Below are 20,894 nucleotides of genomic sequence, written 5' to 3' on the forward strand. Positions count from 1 at the left end.
AGGACGTCTTGCATGGAATCGATTTGACGTGGGAAAAGAAATAAATCTGCACATTATTTCTAGAATAACTGAATCATCCACTAAGATCTAATACATGCTAGCCTTATTAGCCTATATGAATGATAAGCCATCATAAAGAGCTACTATTTGGAACATATTAAATAGTTCTAACCTCATTATTGCATACTGAAATGATAAGATTATGTATCAGATTTGGAGACCAGCATGTAGCTGCACTTATTCATCTCACAACTCATGATCCCAGCACAAGAACTGTTAAGAATCATAATGCAGACAAGTTAGCGTCCTGTTTTTAGATGTTGGTTGTGGCGCTGTAAAGTGTACACTTGACTGTTTGGCCATCTTTTGTAACAAAATGGAGCCACACTGATGATTTTCTTTGACATGATGCCGGTTAATGTGGAGCTGACTTGGAGTAAACATTCAGAACAGGGGGTCCTCGTCTTAACCGTTCCTACAGTGTGACGTATGTCGATTTTCACCGCAAGTCGGAGGTCACCTGTAAACAAAGCTGTTATGTGCATCACTATATCGATCAGTTTACAGTATTTCTACAACGGCAGTCATTAACTCGCAATGAAACACGACTTCGTAGGAAAATAGCGACGAAAATGTAAACTGTGAGTCTGACTTGTGCTTGGGAGCCATTATGAAGTTAGGAAATGTAGCATGATCCAATGTGGTGGCAAATGTAAACAAAGCTGTCTTATACCGCCGCATGACTACATATTCATCCGCTCTGCTCGCCGACTAGTTCCACTGAAGCAGTTCCAACATACTGACAAAACGCCAAAAGTTGAACCGAGGACAAGACCCGTAATCAGTTCTGACGAAATGATGTAAGTCAAGGATGTCGTAAACTGAGGACTTCCTGTAATCATTTTAATAAGTTACACCTAACAGTATCTATTAGTTTGGGCGAGTTCAAAGTTGTGAAAACATGGTGGTGTCCACGGGTAGTCTGTTCATCCCATTACCAACAATAATAATTAATCCTCTCTTTTTGAAAGTTCGTCACCAGAGATTTGGTCAGATTAAAGCATATCCACTAACCAGTCCTCCACCTGGAGACTGCAGCTCTGCTGTTTACACATAAAGCAGAAATATCCATTGATTTTGTCTGTGTTTGCCCAATGTATAAAGAAACTCTTCTAAACATGATTTTATGGAACACATTCCCCATAAATACACAACCAAGTAAAAAGAACACTGAGTTAAATAAGATATTATAGCTACAAGAAATTTAAGCATATTTTTTTCTGCTTTCTTCAACATATTTTCCTCTAAACTCAGGAATCTGTTGCGATGTGTCCATTCAGGATGTTTATATGGTTGATGATAATCATACGATTTATCTGTCAGCACTAACGTATAAATAAAATGTATTATTATCATTATTATTACTGACAACAATCACTGACATCCTAAATGTGTTGACTCTCTAGCATGTTCAGTTCCTGTCCTGTTGGTCATTTGTATATAATCTCATAGTTATAAAATAGTTTCCACCTCATCGTGTTTTTGTCTTATCTGTAGTCTCACCACATGTTCTTCTGTATAAGTACTGGTTCATGTCCTTTTGTCTTGTTTTCGGTCTTGGACAACATGTTTTCTGAACAGAGCAGCCATAAAAAAAAGAAGTTTGTTTTTGTCCTCGTTGTGAACCTTGCGGTTGTCTGCACTCTGTAACGTTTTATTTTTTAAACCGTTCAATTTATGTCGAGCCAGAAACGAGCAGGAATTACACAGGCCCGGTTTGTTTTCCCCTCTTTGTTTGAACACCACATTGTAATTGTCTCCGTGTCCTTGAGTACAGTTGGACCTTCATGTCTAGACCAGTGTGCCTGGGGAGGTGTGTGGATGTATGTGTGTGTGTGTTTGGAGGGTTGGGGGGATCGGGGTATGACCACCGGAGCGTTACTGTACACATTTAAGACAGATGATCCTCTTTGTGTGGGGGTTGGACCTTTGTAGATATGTGTGTGTCCTCTAGCTCTTTCTGCCTGGAGGGACGAGTTAACCCCTGCTTCAGTGCCTCATTCAACCTTAAATAAATTAGCAGGACTCCCCGTGTCAGCTCTATAGTTGGTAAATTCGTTTTAGCAGGATGGAGACCAGGCTCGGCCTTACATTCATGATATGAATTCAAGATAAATTAATTCTCAAAGTGTAATAGAAAGCCAGAATGATAAAATAAACCATAAATAGCTCCTTGTCTACCTTTCAGCAGTGATATTTTTATGTTTTTCATGGTTTGTAGGAACAAAAATGAGTTCATATTTATGTATTCATGTACTGACAGCTAATACCATCCATTTGTTACATGGTGGAGATAAATTGTCATTTTTTAAAAGCAAATATCTTCAAAAATTACATGAAAAATTATGTGACAAACTGGAGAAGCTTGATAACATCTGCACAGACTTAACTAGTTATGGGCATTTTTGTTGCTTTTTATATTTATGCATTTATACACCAGGCACATAAATGATATTCAAAAAAGCCACCGAAATAATCTCTTTATTCTGTCAGTATTTTTGTATTTAAGTGGCTAACTTTTGCCTGACTATTAGTGCTGAAAAAAATATATTAACAATAAAACCACTAAAAACTGGATCCTCACATTTGAAAATCTGGAACCACAATATATATTGCATGTTTGCTTTATGCACGCCTATTGAATTAAATTATTATTGAAACTACTATTGACTGGGTTTTTGTCAAACATCTAATTAATCGCTTGACTGATTTCATTTCCTGTGTGACCGGTTACATTTAGATAGACTGGTATTTGTCCAGTACTGAATCTGACTTCACTGGAAAGATGTGATGGTTGATTCTGCCGTATAGTATTTTTAATAGTGTTACCTAGAAAGTATCTCATGAATGTTTAAATGATGTCTCAGTCTGACAAGATACAAGAATAAACTTCTTAGGTAAAATTATATTTTTGGTCCCTGCTTTGCAACTTTACCTGCCAGTCTGGATCAAATTAGATATCATTAAAAAATAAACGTTTGAGTTGAGCTCCAGGAGCAGATTCAGTTTAGGCACCAGTGTCAGGTTGCAAATAAGACCTTGTTGAATCTTTCATTCATGATTTCACCAAGATTGTCACAAGTCTGACTAATTGAACCTTTAACGTTCCAAAGCGAGTCAAAGAAGTGACTGCAAAATGCAAAATTTGATGGAGGATCTTCATTTTAGTATTAGTCCATCTTCTTAAAGAAAGGAGTTTTTCATTTTTGGCTGCTTTGTCACTTTTTTAAACCTGTAGTGATGCCTGACACAAGTTGAGCTTCAGGCACAAAACCATCAGTGATTCATCTAGTTTATATTTCAAAGATAAATAGAATGTTATACAGGGGGGCTCTTAGCTAAAATGTAAACAAAGTGTGTATGCATCACCATATGATCAGCTCTTTGGAAAAGTCATGAATACCACCCAGTTTCATGCATGTGTTAATCATTTTCCGAGAAGATAACAGAGTTTGTTGCGCTGTTTGTACAACTTGATCTAATAATGCTGATGTTCATTGGGGTTTCACCTTGTTTCGAGCGTTTTATCTAATTTCCATGGAGATGGGTTTTCTTTTCTTCGAAGCACTGCCATCACAAGAGTCTAACTTACACTTGGAAGCCATAATGAAGGGCAAAAAGTTAGTGAATGCAGCACAATCCAAGGTGGCGTACAACCGGCGAATGTAAACAAAGCTGTTATAGCGCCGCATGACGACGTATTTGTCGGCTCAGCTCGCCAACTCTTTTCACAAACCCAATTCTGATGTAGCAATGAAATGCTGTAGGTTGAGGACGTTGTACAGCGAGAACTCGATCGTAACCAGTTCTGACATAACCGTGAAACATTGTAGGTTGAGGACGTCATAAACCGCTCAGCTGTGTTGTGAGAATCAAACACAGCAGTGAGGAAAAAAATAATACATACTTTTAAACCACCCGGACAGATTTAGAATGATTTGATAAGCTAGTCCAGGACAGAGTTTGGATTTAATAAAATGACTTTGAACCCGTCCACGTTGCTCAGTCAGCGAGGTGCGCAGCGACGACGCACAAAGCAACACACAAACACCGTCGCCGCCTCGAGGTGTGAGACGCCGTGAAAACTGATGGATGGACTTTATCACCGAGGTCGACTCATTCGGCGTCCCTCCCCCTCAAAGCCCCGCCTCGCGTTGCCCCCGGGGGCTGATGGGTAATGAGCCGTGAAATATTCCAGTAATGGAGACGGAGGACGCTGTTAGTTTGTACAGGGGAGGGGGGGTTACCATGGAGACGCACATGGAGGAATCTTGTTTACCTTCGGCGAGGGCGACGCAGCCTTGTTTTCACACACATGCTCACGCAGAGCTGCACATGATTGTACCTCTAATCTGAGACCTCATCCACCAGCAGCTCTGCCCCGTTATTAACTCAGTCCATCAGCGTTTTCAAGCAGCCAGGGGTGAAAAAGTAGCCGGTTAGGGGGGTCCAGGCCTGAAAAACTGTCCTTTATAAAAGCCCCAATGTGGCGTCATCTGTCACATTCTAATGCCCAACCCCATCATATACATGGATCACATGTTTTGTTGTGTATTTTAATGCGTTCATCCACCTGATGGTGAATTAAAGGAGAATTATTCTTCTCAACCCGCACAGTCTATAAATAGCTGTTAATATTTAAAGCTACTCCCACTTCTGATTAGAATTATGTGATTAAGGACCATTAGGCCCTAGTTATTAGGTTTTATTTATTTATTGACACCTTCACTGCAAAGTTTATGAAGACATGCCACAAAGATAGTTAATGTTTTGGTAGAAGCATACAGGAAATTTTTCTTCTTTTATTGCTTTTCAACATTGAGTCATGATCAGTTTGGCTTTTTTGACAGTAATTCACAGAAAAAACTGAATATCTACTAAATACCGACTTGAAGTGGGTGAATACTTGCAATAACTTATTATACTTTTTATATTTCAAATTAATTCACATTATTTTGTAGAAATCTGTTTTTACTTTGACATGAAAGAGTCTTTTTTTTAAAGTTAGATTCTTGTCCAAAAAGCCAGATTAATTTAACGCGATTCAATGTTGAAAAGCAATAAAAGGGAAAAACATCCAGTGGGTGCAACTACTTTTATAGACACTCTTATTTAATGAAAGCTAAAAAGGTTATTTTTAGGGGAAACATGCTTTATTCCCATGTGTTAAATTGAAATTAATTAGAAAATCGACCAAAAATATCGAAACGTGTGAATTCCTTGACTCAAATCGCGCAAATCTACTAAATCAACTCAGCTTCTGTTCATATTTTGCTGTAGAAAACACAGTGGAAATATAAACAATTCATGCCTTTGTCCATTCCTTAAGCCCACAAACATCTGTATAGCACATGTGGGAAGTATATTCAGAACCAGTATATTTGGAAGCAGTTTGTCTAATGAAGAATTCATTGTTTGGACAATCAGTACAGCTTTTATTTATCAATAATTTGGCTAATATTTGTCCAGTATTGTGCATAAACTTTTATACACAGCATGTTTGTCTATCATCAATGTATTTAAGAGGAGGCTAGTGAAGTACAACTTGTCAATCAAAACTGCTTTATTAGAATCAGAAATGTAAATATTAAAGTAGGCAGCCGGTCTTAAATGAGCAGTCGGCTGTTTGGGCGGCAGCTTATGGAAAGCTCCGGTCCTTTATCTTCTCCGCTGGGCTCAGAGTTTCTCCATCTGTTTCCCTCCTCTGTTCTTTTCTCCATAACCTCGGCCTCTCCCGAGCAGCTCCGCTAAGCCAAAGTCTTTGATCCTGCATGTTCCCGTCCCCACACCAGTGTGACGCTCTACCCGGCCTGGGGTCGGGGGGTGGAGGGAGTCGGCCGATGAATCTGGGTCAGCTCTGGGTGAGGGGAGGGGAGTGCTGGGAAGCAGGGGAAGGGTGGTGGGTTCTGACCCCAGAACAGGTGCTCCAGATCCCAGAGAGGATTTTCTGCACAGAGCGGCTGTTGGACGAAACTCTGCCGAGAGAAAGAAAGAGTCTGACCGAGGGAGAGGGAGTCATGTCTGGACTTGTAGAGGCTCTAGCGCAGGGGTGTCCAACGTGAGGCCCACGGGCCAAAACCGGCCCTGCAGAGGGTCCAAACCGACCTGCTGGATGGCTTTGTAAAAGGAAAAAATTACAGAGAAGACATCAACTGCAAATTGTAAATTTATAAAACTATAAATTTAGTCATTTCTAGAACCTGACAAGTTGTTTTGATCATAAAATAAAATACTAGATTGCTCATTTTTCTTTTGTCATTTTGTGTCACAATTTTGCAACATTTTGTCTTGTTTTTGTTTTTTTTCATCTGACTTTTGTCTCCTGTTTTTGTCATTTTGTTTCTCGTTTTTGTCGTTTTGTGTTTCCTTTTTGTCTCACTTGTGTTTTTTGTCTTATTTTTGTCATTTTATGTTTTGCTTTATTCGTTGTTCTGTGTGTCGTTTTTGCCTTTTGTGTTTTTTTTTGTCTCGCTCATGTTTGTCTATTTTTTGTCATTTTATTTCTCGCTGTTATTTTTGGTCTAGTTTGTGTCATTTATGTAATTTTTTGTCGCAGTTTTGTCGTTGGTCTATTTTTATCGCTTTGTAGCTTTTCTGTCAAATTTTTTCGCTTTTTTTGTTTTGTGTGGTTTGTCTAATTTTTTTGTCATTTTGTTTCTCGTGTTAGTCGTTTTGTCTCGTTTTTGCAGTATTTTGTCTTGTGTTGATTTTTTGTCAGTATTTGTCTGACTCTTGTCACGTGTTTTTGTTTTGTGTTTCCTTTTTGTATCGCTTGTGTTTTTTGTCTTGTTTTTGTCATTTTGTGTTTGGCTTTATTTGTTGTTTTGTGTATCATTTTTATGTTTTGTTTGTCTATTTTTTTGTCATTTTATTTCTCGCTTTTGTTATTTTTTGTCTGGTTTCTGTCATTTGTGCAATCTTTTGTTTCAGTTTTGTCGTTTGTCTCGTTTTTTTGTCATTTTGTTTCTCATTTTTGTCATTTTGTTTCTCATTTTTGTCATTTTGTCTCTCATTTTTGTCATTTTGTCTCTCATTTTTGTAATATTTTGTTTTGTTTTATCCTTATATCGTTCAGTTAAAGTGGCCCCTGATCTAAGATGAGTTTGACCCCGCTGCTCTCGTGGGTCGCCTCCTCAGCAGCAAAGTGCTCGTCTGGATGTATTTTTCAGTGAGGTGTAGCTGAACAGACAAGCATGTGTAATTCACTGTGACGGTGTGATCAAAGCATCTGCAGAGGATTATGTAAAGGGTCAGATGTCACACAAATATCACATGTATGTGCTCCAAAGCCAAACAAAAACTCACGGCCCCTTTTTTTTTTTTTTTCCTTCTTCCTTCCCTGCTCTTCTTTCTGTCTGCTCTCAGAGGCTGAAGGATGAGATAGCAGAGGTGACCACTGAGATTGAAAGCCTGGGTCTGTCTGAAGAGAGGTAAAGTGTCTCTCAACCACCATCTCTGTACCGCATGCGTAGGCAACACTCAGCCTGGTTTCAGTGGAAATAAATTCATGGGTAATAGTCAGAAACACTCAGAACAAAGCCTGCTGCCTTGTGGGATTCGTGAAATAATAGATTTTTTCGATTAAATATTGCATTTATTAACGTCACATCAGATTTCTAGTAGAGAAGATAACGGCAAATATGTAGAGAATGCTTAATTTTGTTATACAAGCACCAAAACTGGCTTGTGTGTCCATAATTTGTTGAAATAACAGAACTTTAGCCACGTTAATTAATTAAAATAGCAACCATTTCTGCGAGATGCACACCATTTCCAATGTGCAGTCCCATACATTATCACATAGCATCGTCTTTTAGAGTGATCTGCTTGGTTTGGGAGTCAAAATATGTAGAATTAAGCACTTTGAATCCAAATCTGCACGATCTAGCACTATAATTTACACCTTTAATAGCCAGATTTTAGCCAAGGCTGCAGTCTGAAGTGGATCAGTGGAGCTTTTCCTCCGTTCTTTCACAAGCTGTGCTATTGTTTCAGCACTCTGAGAAAGGATAGAAATTCTGGTAGACGTGTGATGTTTAGATGTTCTTTATGTTTCTAATCTGACCCAAGCCTGTAATGCTATTAGAATAAAACAGTCCGAGAAACAAGCGTCATTGTTGGTATGTGCTTATCCAACTGCAGTAAAATCTCAATAATTCAAACTCTGATAATTCAAAGTAACTCCTTAATTGAAAGTGTTTTTGCTGTCAAATTTAATTTAGTATTGAATCCTTGAATTTCTCTCAGGATTAGTAAAGTATCTATCTATCCATCTATATCCAGAATCTATCCGTTCAGACATCTGATATTCCATTATGACTTTGACTGAACAAGGTTTTATGGTGTCTAAACATGTTTCTAAAGTGTCCAAGAATTCATGAGACCATGGTAATATCATTAAAATTTAATAAACGAATAAAAAAATTGCCAGTTATGACACTGCCACCTTGAAAATGGACGACAGTTTGAATAAAAAGTAAGTCGTGTGTTTGGCATTTTGAGCGATTTTTCTGTTATGTGCCCCAGTCATTCCACAAAAAATGAAGCCTTAAAACTGCTTATTTTGTGTCACCAAGAGTTCAAGACCAAAAGATATTCAGTGGAGATCACTGCAGGTACAATATGCACTCATCTCTTTTTCATGTACTGAAAGCTTCATTTCATCGTCTGAAGAAGGTGGAAGTGTGTGGTCCAGGTCAGTAGTGATGGTTTAAACAGAGAAAAACAACAAATTCTCCCTGAAACCAGAGTATTTGGTATTTCTTCTCAATAAATTAGTGTCGATTCAACCATGAAAAGGTGGAGTGTTTGTGTTTTTAAAGACGTTAATCTGTTTTTAGGAAAAGTATGCAGAGGAACAAACAGATGGCCATGGGCCGGAAGAAGTTCAACATGGATCCCACCAAGGTAAAAACGTTGTCGGAGCGCTTCCTTCTTTCATGGAACAGATAAATGAAGAATCGGTTTTAGTCGAGAAAAACCTCAGACAAAAATGTCCAACGTAGATTCCCAAAGTCTGAGGTCATGACTTCAAAAAACCCCGAACATAATCAGCTCAGACAGGCAGCATCGTTTTCATTTTCTCTTCAAACTGACTCAAAGCAACTGATTGATTAAAGGAGTAAAAACATGAAACTGACAAACTGTCTTCCAAAATTCTGTCTTATTGTTTTAACTCGCTGAATAAAGACTTCTTTCTTTCATATTTGTACTTTCAGTGTGTGACGTTCTATGTTTTCTGATTTTTCTCTCTCAGGGGATTCGCTTCTTGATCGACAGCTCGTTACTAAAAAACACAAGTGATGACATCGCCCAGTTCCTCTACAAGGGAGAAGGACTGAATAAGACGGCCATCGGAGACTACCTGGGGGAGAGGTCAGCAATAATAACGATGTTTCTTCTAATAATGTAAGCGGTAAAATACCTGCGGCATGTAGAGCCATCATTTTTTCCTGCACAGAGCGGCTGTTGGACGAAATTCTGCCGAGAGAAAGACAGAGTCTGACCGAGGGAGAGGGAGTCCTGTCTGGACTTGTAGAGGCTCTAGTGCAGGGGTGTCCAACGTGAGGCCCACGGGCCAAAACCGGCCCTGCAGAGGGTCCAAACAGACCTGCTGGATGGCTTTGTAAAAGGAAAAAAATACAGAGAAGACATCAACTGCAAATTGTAAATTTATAAAACTATAAATTTAAAATAATTTCTAGAATCTGACAGGTTGTTTTGATCATAAAGTAAAATAATAGATTGCTCATTTTTCTTTTGTTGTTTTGTGTCACATTTTTGCAACATTTTGTCTTGTTTTTGTTGTTTTTCATCTGACTTTTGTCTCCTGTTTTTGTCATTTTGTTTCTCCTTTTTGTGTTTTTTTGTCTCACTTGTGTTTTTTGTCTTATTTTTGTCATTTTATGTTTTGCTTTATTCGTTTTTCTGTGTCGTTTTTGTCATTTTGTCTGTTTTTTTGTCTCACTTATGTTTGTCTATTTTTTTGTCATTTTATTTCTCGCTGTTGTTATTTTTTGTCTAGTTTGTGTCATTTATGTAATTTTTTTCGCAGTGTTGTCGTTTGTCTGTTTTTATCGCTTTGTAGCTTTTTTGCCAAATTTTTTCTCTTCTTTTCTCTTATTTTTTTGTCTTATTTTTTGTCATTCTGTTTCTCGTGTTAGTCGTTTTGTCTCGTTTTTGCAGTATTTTGTGTTGTTTTTTGTCTGACTTTTGTCTCGTGTTTTTGTTGTTTTGTGTTTCCTTTTTGTCTTTGTAATTTTGTTTTCCTATATTTGTTGTTTTGTGTGTCGTTTTGTGTCAGCAATACTAACGATGTTTCTTCTAATAACGTAAGCGGTAAAATATCTGCAGCATGTAGAGCCATCATTTTGTCCTGTATGGGTAACACCTGTGGGAAACGTTCCACATGTTGATCTCAGGTTTTTTTCGGATTATATTTGTGTCAGACTACTCTAACATTTTGGGAATTTTCTCTCCTGGCTGTGGTTGTGCTGTTTTCATGGAGGTGCAGGACTTTATATTGAGTAAAAATGTGACTGGAGGCAACAAACAGCACAGTTTGTATGTACAGAACCGTGTATATAATATTATCCGTGAGTCTTTCTGTCTCAGTGAGTTAAGCTGAGCTGTGTTCACTCCTTGATCCTGTGTGTTTTTTTCCCTGTTTCCTCCCCCTGCGTTCGTGCACTCGTGGGTGCGTTTCTTGCGTGGGATTCTCGCGCGTCGTGCAGAGACGACTTCAACATCGAGGTTCTTCACGCCTTCTTGGAGCTGCACGAGTTCACAGATCTGAACCTGGTTCAGGCCCTCAGGCAGTTCCTGTGGAGCTTCAGGCTGCCCGGCGAGGCTCAGAAGATCGACCGCATGATGGAGGCGTTCGCCCAGCGATACTGCCACTGCAACCCCGGAGTGTTTCAGAGCACAGGTACGGAGAATTCAGTGGAGGAAGAGGCACCAGCGTCACGAGTAAATTAAACTTTAAAGTCCCACTTATTAGACATTGTCAAAGTGAACACACAGAAGCAGCAGTAAAACAGTTATTCTCCCTAAAATAACTTTATTTGCAGTTCTGTTTGTGGGGAAAAACACGCCAGTAATCATCACTTTTAATTCATATTTATTGTTTATTTCCTCTGAGATACTTAGAAGCTTAGAAGCAAATATTTTAAACAGAAACAGTAAAAAATAGGCCGAGAAAATCTAATAAGTGTAATTTTTGAGTTTAAATCAGCTGTCAGTAACACAGGAAAGGTTTTTTTAATGTGCTTGAGTAATTATTATTATTTATTTATTGGATCAGGGACCATGCAGTTAACCCTGTGTTTTAAAGTTTGAAAATGTGGGGAAAAAATATATATTTTCACAGTGAAAACTTCCACATTGATCAACATTTTTGGGAAATTTTTTAACATTTTTTGGTGGAAAAAATAAATGTCTCTTTAAGAACATTCGGAAAAAAAATCAACCAAAATCCGTCAAAATTTGCTGGATTTTGGTTGATTTTGAGGATTCTTTTAAGGATTTTTTGGAATTTTCTTCTTGAAGATTTTGCAATTTTTTTTTTATAAATTTGGGGAATTTTTTTGCTGAATTTCTGTATTTTTTTTCAGACAAGGGAGCAATATTTTTTAGAGCCCGTAAATGAGGACAACAGGAGGGTTAACATAGAAAACATCTGTAGACAACATCTGTAAAAGTAGACAAAGAGGACCAACAACACCGATAAAACAGCACACACAACACGACAAAGTACATTACACACATGATGACACAATCTGCAGTCAGTCGGACCTTATAGATGTCCTACGTGGAACATTCTTGTTTTTAGTCTGTGGGTTTTAGTCGGCGTGTCCTGAAAATGTGCATCCTCCCGTTCTGCCTGTTCTCAGATACCTGCTACATTTTGTCGTTCGCTGTGATCATGTTGAACACCAGCCTGCACAACCCCAACGTGAAGGACAAGCCCTCCGTTCAGAGGTTCACCGCCATGAACAGAGGAATCAATGACGGAGGAGACCTGCCAGAGGACCTGCTCAGGGTGAGAGGAGTTTGTTTTGCTGGAGCAGCTGTTATTGACAGTAATCTGAACACAGAAACCACAAGGAATTGTTTTCACCGTCGAGAAAGTCCCACTGTGTGATCAGCTGATCTACAGTCGAACTCAGGTGACTGAGAAAAACAAAGTTTAGGCAGAAAACGGCACATCTTTGTGAACACCTCATCCATTACTTCAGCTGTCCAATAGGAGCGGTGCAGCTACAGTAACTATAGCACCACAAATAGCTGCATCTGCGCTCTCAGCTGGTGCTTGTATACAGATGAGGGTTGAAGAAATGCAGCATGGTAAATGTTGCATCGTCTCACCTTTCTGTAGCATCTAACTGGCAGCGGATTACAACCAGCTGTTCATAAGAATCAGGGAAATGCACAACTTAATGTGAAATTACACCAGAGAACTTCCCTCTGTGATTGTTTCTCAGCTTGTTATAAAATCAACAGCAGTCCCATTTCAAAGAAAAAAGCCCGAGAAGCAAAATGAAACCTTTCTCTTCCTTTTCTTTGTTAATGTGGGGATTTTTCCAACAAATTGCTTCTGTATTTATCTTCCATATTTGAAACCGTGCAGGTGTTTTTTTTACTGTTGTCATGCTTTTGTTCAGAACATTTGTAACTTTATCATGATCTCTCGAAAAATGTGATTTTATTCTCAAGAGACTTTCTGGTTAACCCTGTAAAACCCACTGTTAAAAAAATATACAACATTAGTTTTATTTTTATTATTTATATAGAAATAAAAAGATATTATTTTGCTATTTCTTTTCTATGTTTGGGTTTTACGGATTATATATACATATCTAGAATTTGTTTATTTTTTAAATTATTATTTCTATTATTTCTATCTAAATATATTCATATTATTTTTGCTATTTTTATATTTTACAAATTATATATACATATCTAGAATTTTTTTCTTATTTTTTATAATTTGTACCTAAATAAATACATTATTTTGGTCATTTTTTTCTATATTTCAGTTTTACAGATTATATATAGAATATTTTAGAATTTTTAAAATTATTAATTTTTATTACTTATATAGGAAAAATATGTATATTATTTTGCTCATTTTTTCTAGATTTGGGTTTTACAGATTATATATACATATGCAGAATATTAAAAAAATTTAATTATTGTTTTTTATTTATATCTAAATAAATGTTATTTCTATATTTGACTTTTACAGATTATATGTAAATATATAGAATATTTTAATTTGTTTTAAATTATTTTTTTATCATTTATACCTATATAAATCTATATTAATTTTGCTATTTTTAATGTAGTTGGGTTTTACAGATTATATATACATATAGAGTATTTTTTATTTTTTTAATTATTAGTTTTTATAATTTCTGTATAAATGTATGTATTTTTTTTTCATTTTTTTTCTCTATATTGGGGTTTTACATGGTTAAATAAAGGTCAGATGAGGTTAAAAATGCTCATCTTTGTGTTGGATCCTCTGCAGAATCTGTACGACAGCATCAAGAACGAACCCTTTAAGATCCCAGAGGACGACGGGAACGACCTCACACACACCTTCTTCAACCCCGACAGAGAAGGATGGCTGCTGAAACTCGGTACGTGAACTCTTGGTGCGAATTATGTTACTTCATTCAGTCTGGATCAGTGCAAACAGGTCGGCCCTCTGCTGGACTGGACGAGTATCAGCACCTGAGTTTATGTAAAAAGACTGAAATTGTTTGATTTTTACTCCTGTTGACCTTCTCCTTGTCTGTTTGTGTTTCATGGTTTTGACTCCAGGAGGTACGTACCCCTCAAACAGCTTTAATGCACTGCTTTGCTGCTGAGCTTTTACCCCCTCTGGCTGTGTGCATTCACCTTCGCATCGCAAATTAAGCCAGATCGTTCATTTTACAAATAATTCCACCCTCTGCTGCTGTGCCCTGATGTGGAAAACGTACCCTTTCACATCTGCTTCTAACTTCTGGGCTCTTTAAACTGGCGACTGACCCGAGTTTGACCTCAGCTTTTCCAGCCAGTTGATTAACCCGCTGCTTTGTGTCGTCAGTGTGCTTCGCTTTCAGTATGGAGTCCAGTTTTCTGTCTTTTCTGAAGTCCTAACTCACCTGTAATCTGTCCTCAGGTGGACGAGTGAAGACCTGGAAGAGACGCTGGTTCATCCTCACAGATAACTGCCTCTACTACTTTGAATACACCACTGTGAGTAACGCTCCTAAATACTACATGCATGTTTGGGGGAGTTATACTTAGAGCGCTGACACTGTAATTTGTTTTCTCTGTGTTTACAAGGACAAGGAGCCCAGAGGGATTATTCCACTGGAAAATCTGAGCATCAGAGAAGTCGACGACTCCAAGAAACCGGTAAAGCACTGCTCTTTTTTTCTCTTCCTGACACTCGTTGGCCTCTTCTGGATCTCTGTAGGTTCATGTCAGGTAAAAGATGGAGAAAATGTTCAGATGGGAGAGATTTCTATTCCAGAATTGGAGGATATTTTACGTCCCACTCATTGTATTTCAAATAATCCACGTACAAAATCCTAAAACATGCAGTTGTTGTGTAAATGTTCTTGTCCTGGGACCAAATCTATAATATAAATAATAAACTGTTGGAAAATATTTCTAAAATACCAAATAAGTCTGAAGTTCCCTCTAAAATGTAGTTTTTCTCTTGTCTCACCCCCCATGACCAAATAGAACAGTTAGGAGGGTTAATATAGTTGCTCTGTTGTGTAGCAGTAACTGTTTGATTAGCAGCACTAATTGTGTCATTATCTTCTACTAATCACCTTAATGTAGCAAATTCTGCAACAAATTCTTTAAAAGGAGAAGGCAGACCTTCAGTAAAGCAGCTGAAGTATACGGCGATATGTTCAAGAAACCAGAAACGTTCTGATTACTTCATGTAGCTGTGGTCACATTTATCCACATCTGTGCTGTGAGAAATGCAGGACGACACCTTAGTGACACGACTGATCTGTGACAGGAAAGACGACACAGACTTTCAGAACCATTCTGTTTACAGAGATGTGGTAGAACTGACTAAAGTACCTTTACTGCCCTTATAGTACCACCTGATACACCACCATCCAACATCAACCTTCTTTACACTCTCAAGGACACCAAAGCTGCATTTTTATATGATCCTACTCTGTAGTTCCCTCAGAGAATCTGTTCTACAGCTGGTTGTCCATGTTGGTTGTCATTACCTCACTCAGACCTTCATGTACTTTTAGAAGCAGAAAGTCCAACGCTCTCTGTAAACCTCCTGACTTACCTCCTCTGTTCCGTTTCTCCCAGAACTGCTTCGAGCTCTTCATCCCCAACCACAAAGATCAGGTGATCAAGGCCTGCAAGACGGAGGCAGACGGCCGGGTCGTCGAGGGCAACCACACTTTTTACAGAATCTCAGCCCCGACCGCTGAGGAGAAGGACGAATGGATCAACAGCATCAAGTGAGTGACGGCTGAACATTCTCTGCTGCAGGTGATGAAGTCTGAAGGCTGGGTAATGCTTCCCGCACAAACACGATGCTTGGAAATCCGCTAGAGAGAACATGTTTGACTTTATACTCCATGTAGCGTCTGCTCCCAACCTGCAGGGGGCAGTGTGTCACAAACACACATCTACCTAGTCTACTCTAGTTTAATCCTCGTGTTGATCTACGGGTACAAACTGACCCGATTTAAAGTTTGAAAATGAGGGAAAAAAAAAAATGTTCACAATGAAACTTCTGATGTCCACATTTTCAACATTTTTGGGAAATTTTTGAACATTTTTGGTGGAAAAAATGTGAAATTTACTGGATTTTGGTTGATTTTTTTGGTGAATGTTCTGAAAGAAAATATTAGAAATTTTACGATTTTTTTTTTTTGGAAGATTTTCGTAAAACAAGCTTAATCGTTTTCTGTGTTCAACCTGCAGAGCTGCCATCAGCAAAGACCCGTTCTACGAGATGCTGGCCGCTCGGAAGAAGAAGGTTTCCTCCCTGAAGGGTCTGTAGAGCTGCAGAGGATCGAGTCCTGCTGGAGGTGGACCTGATGCTGCTGCTGAGATGCTGGAGCTGCTCAGAGGACTGAGCTTTATAAGAGCATCCTCTTCTGTTACCTTATAAACTGAAGTACCTTCAGTACCCACACCTTCTGCTCTACAGGTCTGACTTCATGTTGATTTCCAGTCTGTAGATGAAATTATTCTTCTTTTTTTTTTTGCTTTTCCTAAAACATCACCTTCTGTAATGATGCTCTGGTTCGGACTCCCACTCACTGAACATCTGCTGTAATGACTCTTGAAATGTGTCTGATTGACCTCAGAGCTTTTTCACACAGTCCATGTTTGTTCTGGTTTAGCACATCGAGTGTCTAACAGCTGCTTCAAACGTTTCCACAGAGGGAGAACAGGGCAGCAAATGTTTTCATCTCCAGGAGAGAAACGTGTTTAGATGTAATACGAGGTGTGATCGAAAAGTTCAGAGACGGTGCCTGAATAAAAAGCAATAGATGCCTGATTTAACGTCGGCTGCCTTCTGCTTCCAAGTTGTCATCTTGTGCAGCGACGCAGTGCTTGGAAAGCTCCTTTGATGTGTCGGAACGGTGATCCTTTGACTTGAATCTCATTTTCAGACAAGAATAAGAAGTCAAAGGGAGCTAAATCTAGCATGTAGGACAGATGAAGATTGACGGTTGTCTTACTGTGGCCAAAAAGCATAACTGGAGCACCCACATACTATCTCACTACAGTTTAGGTTGTTTGTGCTGAGAGTCCTTCTACAAACACTTCAAACATACAGTGAAACCTTATCAAATGGGGGACAAATTTATGATGCCCAACCTCGAGATATTGGAGAAAACATCTAGCATGGTTTTGGTGGAGCTCCTTACTGATGTGCCTTCTTCACAGTCAAAACTAAAGATGTCCTAATGAAGTATTTTAGGCTCCCGATCTGTTTATTTAGCCTCTGCTGATAATATTGCCTAAATAAAGCACACTGTAGGTGCTGAAGATTGACTGTAGTACCTGTTTGCGCCACCAGGTGGAGCCTTTTGCTGTTTAATGCTGTAGAGACCAGAGGAGGCAGTCGGTGTTTTCAGAGTTTAGTAAAAGAACAATGTGACAGAGACATCTAAATGTTTGGATTCTGCTGAAGGACACAGATTGTGTTTAAATGTTTTCCACAGTGAATGCACAAAAACACAACGCTGACCATAAATGTCACAAAACATCCTGACTACTGACAGTTAAAAATTCCATGACTGTCAACAGGAAAACTCTGAACTTTTTGATCACACCTATTACATTAAATTATCAGCTGCACACAAGAACAGCTGAGAACGGCTTCTGCAGCTTGTGAAAGAATTTATAGGATGAAGGAAAGTTCCAGAATGAATCCCATCAAACTGCACATGAGTGATTCAGAGACTTTTCTCCACCGACAAACGGATCAACTTCAGGACTCACTTCATCTGAATCTCAGCGTTCACTTTGTTGCCATATGAACCCGTTTTTTCTTTTCTACGCCTGTTTTCTTTCTGCTGTTTTGTCAGTGCACTGTTTCAGAAAATGAAGGTAACGCATAAATAGCTTAATATTTATTTATCCAGATTTCTTGTAATTTATTGTTTTTTTTCTTCTTTTTGTCTCATTAAAAGTTTGCAAACAAATCTTCTACTCCGCTTCGACTGTACATTTATTAGACTATTGTGATCATTTTTATTGTTCTCTATGAAGGATTTTACAGATTTGGTTGATTTGGTGTGAAATCAAACTAAGATAATCCCCTCAGAATCATTGTAGTGTATTTAACCCTCCTGTTGTCCTCATTTACGTTCCCCCAAAAATATAGTTTCCTTGTCTGAAAAAAATCCAAAAATTCAGCAAAAAAAATTCCCAAATTTCTGAAAATTTGCAAAACCTTCAGGAAGAAAATTTCAGTAATTCCTTAAAAGTTTTATTTTTTATAAAAATAAAATAAAATTTTGGCAAGAAAATTCTTCCCTGGATTTTGGTTGATTTTTTTTGTGAATGTTCTTAAAGAAAATATCAGAATTTTTATTGATATATATGTAATCACTTTAGATATTTTTAGGATTTTTTGGAAGATTTTTACTCATTTTTTTGAAAATATTTACAAGAATTTTCTTGACAATTTGGGGCATTTAAAAAAATAAATCTTTTAAGGGACACTTAAGGAATTGTTGGAATTTTCTTCCTGAATGTTTTGCAAATTTTCAGAAATTTGGGGAATTTTTTTGCTGAATTTTTCATTTTCTTTGGTGGCCATAAATGAGAACAACAGGAGGGTTAAATGGCCACATTCTATGGTGCCGTGATTTCTGATCATGAATAATTAATTTTAAAAAAAGCTAAATTTCAGCCCTCCAGACGTACTTAAACGGTCTGTAACTTGAAAATATTCAAAGTATGACGGTAAAATGTTGCTGCATTAAATATGCTGAAGTTATTGTACATCTGATTGGTCAGGTTGGAGGCACTGATTGATTTTTCATGGACTTCCACCATAACTAATACCATCTGAAAAACTGTGACTTGTTTTTGCCTCAGTGTTTATTAAACAAATAGTTCAACCGAATCACTTTCCAGCTTCAAAAACTAATTTGATCGAGTGATGACATGTTGTCAGCTGGTTTGTTTAATGATGATTAAAAGCTGAAACTTAACCTTCGCAGCGAAGCGGCCACCTGCTGAAGACATTAATAAATGACACTGAAGTATTTTAGAACCTTCAGTAGTGTTTATCAAGAGCCGCTCCTAAACCAGTCAGTCATCACGATCTGACAGCTGACAGCAAAAACCATCTTTTTCCCACACGGTTACTTCCTGCTTCTTTTATCACGTGTCTCAAGAAGCGTTCTGCAGCTGTCAGATTTTGAACATCGATAAGGAGATGAATGATTTCCAGAGGACTCATACAAACACCACATTTGATTAGAGCTCTCTTATCGCTGATTTGAGCTGGTAAAGTCCGACGTCCCGTAAATCTGCAAACCAAACAGGACTCGGCAAAACTTTATCACAGCCTGTGGCTGGTTTGTTTGCTGCCTGTTAATCAAATCTGATCAAACACGTAGAGTAAGAATGAATCAGCATTTTGACTTTTGAACTTTAACAGTCTGAATAAATACTTTTTGTAATATATGAGGAGGTTTTCAGGAGATCCAAAGCGGCTACAATCACTAGTTTTAAGACGTGGAAGTAGCTGTTTGTAGTGATGAAGCTTAATGGAGAGTTTCAGATCATTGTGGCGGCTTTTGGTTTAATCTCAGGAAACTATTTTTATAGAAAAAATGCTCTAAAAAGCCACTGATCACCACCAGACAGCAGACTGACAGTTACAAACTAGAAAAGTGTGGTCCAGCTCAGAGGGGTGTTTTGTGGGTTCTTAAGGCTGACAATGATTATTAGTGAGACATTTGGAGGAGATATTCATTCGCAGTAAATGAAAGTATTTTCAATCTTGGAGTTAAACTCAGAAGAACACAAACGCTAATAGAAAACTCTATAGTGCTTTTCTACTTTACATTATTTCATCATATGGTATGTTTTTACGACATGTTGAAAAAAATCGCATTTTTTTCAACTGCGTATATTATGATGTTTTTGTCCATTTTCGGACGAAAAATGACGTTTTCTGTCAATTTTCGGACGACATACTAAACTATGACATTTTTTGTCAATTTTCGTACGACATACTTATGTTTTATTTCATTTTCGGACCAAAAATGACTTTTTTTTGTCCATTTTTGGACGACATGCTAAACTATGTTGTTTTTGTCCATTTTCGGACAATGTTTTTGTCCATTATCACACAAAAACGCACGTTTCATGTCCATTTTCGGACGACATACTAAACTATGACGTTTTTTGTCCATTTTCAGACGACACACTAAACTATGAAGTTTTTGTCCATTTTCACACAAAAATGATGCTTTTTGTCCATTTTTGGACGACATACTAAATTATGATGTTTTGGTCGATTTTCACACAAAAAATGATGTTTTTTGTCAATTTTTGGATGACATACTAAACTATGACGTTTTTTTGTCCATTGTCGGACCAAACATGATGTTTTTTGTCCATTTTCAGACAACATACTAAACTATGACGTTCTTGCCTACTTTACATTATTTCATCATATGGCATGTTTTTACGACATGTTGAAAAAATGGCATTTTTTTGAAATACTATACTATGGCGTTTTTTTGGACAAAATTCATGATGATTTGTTTTCAAAGAAAAGTGCTCTATAGTGTTTTTCATGGCTTACTTTACATTATTTAATGATATGGCGTGTTTTTACAACATGTTGAAAAAATGTCATTTTTTTTCAACTATGGCGTTTTTTTTGGACAAAGTTCATGATGATGATTTTGTCAAAGAAACATGCTCTACAGTGTTTTTCATGGCCTAGTTTACATTATTTGATCAAATGGCAAGCTTTGACAACATGTTGAAAAAAATCACATTTTTTTCGAAATACTATACTATGGCTTTTTTTTTGGACAAAATTCATGATTTTTTTTCAGAGAAAACTGCTCTATAGTGTTTTTCGTGGCGTAGTTTACATTATTTCATCACATGGCGTGTTATTCCAACATGTTGTTTCGACATACTAAACTATGGCGTTTTTTTGGGAAAAAAATTCATGATGAATTTTTTAAAAAGAAACATGCTCTTTAGTGTTTTTCATGGCCTACTTTACATTATTTAATGATATGGCGTGTTTTTACAACATGTTGAAAAAAAATCGCATTTTTTTCGACATAGTATAC

At 37.6% G+C, this 20,894-nt stretch overlaps 2 protein-coding genes across 4 annotated transcripts in view; one reads left to right on the top strand and one right to left on the bottom strand.

Moving 5' to 3' along the window:
- LOC110948391 (cytohesin-1-like) overlaps positions 1–17,765 on the top strand; it is a 32,035-nt gene extending 14,270 nt beyond the window's left edge. For all 3 annotated transcript variants that reach the window (XM_022189898.2, XM_022189899.2, XM_051939419.1), the window contains exons 3-12: positions 7,426–7,490; positions 8,901–8,967; positions 9,317–9,435; positions 10,794–10,987; positions 11,952–12,100; positions 13,592–13,703; positions 14,231–14,307; positions 14,398–14,469; positions 15,406–15,560; positions 16,030–17,765. In XM_022189898.2, the coding sequence (XP_022045590.1) occupies positions 7,426–7,490; positions 8,901–8,967; positions 9,317–9,435; positions 10,794–10,987; positions 11,952–12,100; positions 13,592–13,703; positions 14,231–14,307; positions 14,398–14,469; positions 15,406–15,560; positions 16,030–16,108 (1,089 nt within the window). In that variant the 3' untranslated portion in view covers positions 16,109–17,765. The remainder of the gene's footprint in view (positions 1–7,425; positions 7,491–8,900; positions 8,968–9,316; positions 9,436–10,793; positions 10,988–11,951; positions 12,101–13,591; positions 13,704–14,230; positions 14,308–14,397; positions 14,470–15,405; positions 15,561–16,029) is intronic.
- Positions 1–20,894, bottom strand: part of eef2k (eukaryotic elongation factor 2 kinase) — a 235,678-nt gene that overhangs the window by 119,110 nt on the left and 95,674 nt on the right. The window lies entirely within an intron of this gene.

This window comes from Acanthochromis polyacanthus, chromosome 19 (genome assembly GCF_021347895.1).
Source record: "Acanthochromis polyacanthus isolate Apoly-LR-REF ecotype Palm Island chromosome 19, KAUST_Apoly_ChrSc, whole genome shotgun sequence".
NCBI lineage: Eukaryota > Metazoa > Chordata > Actinopteri > Pomacentridae > Acanthochromis > Acanthochromis polyacanthus.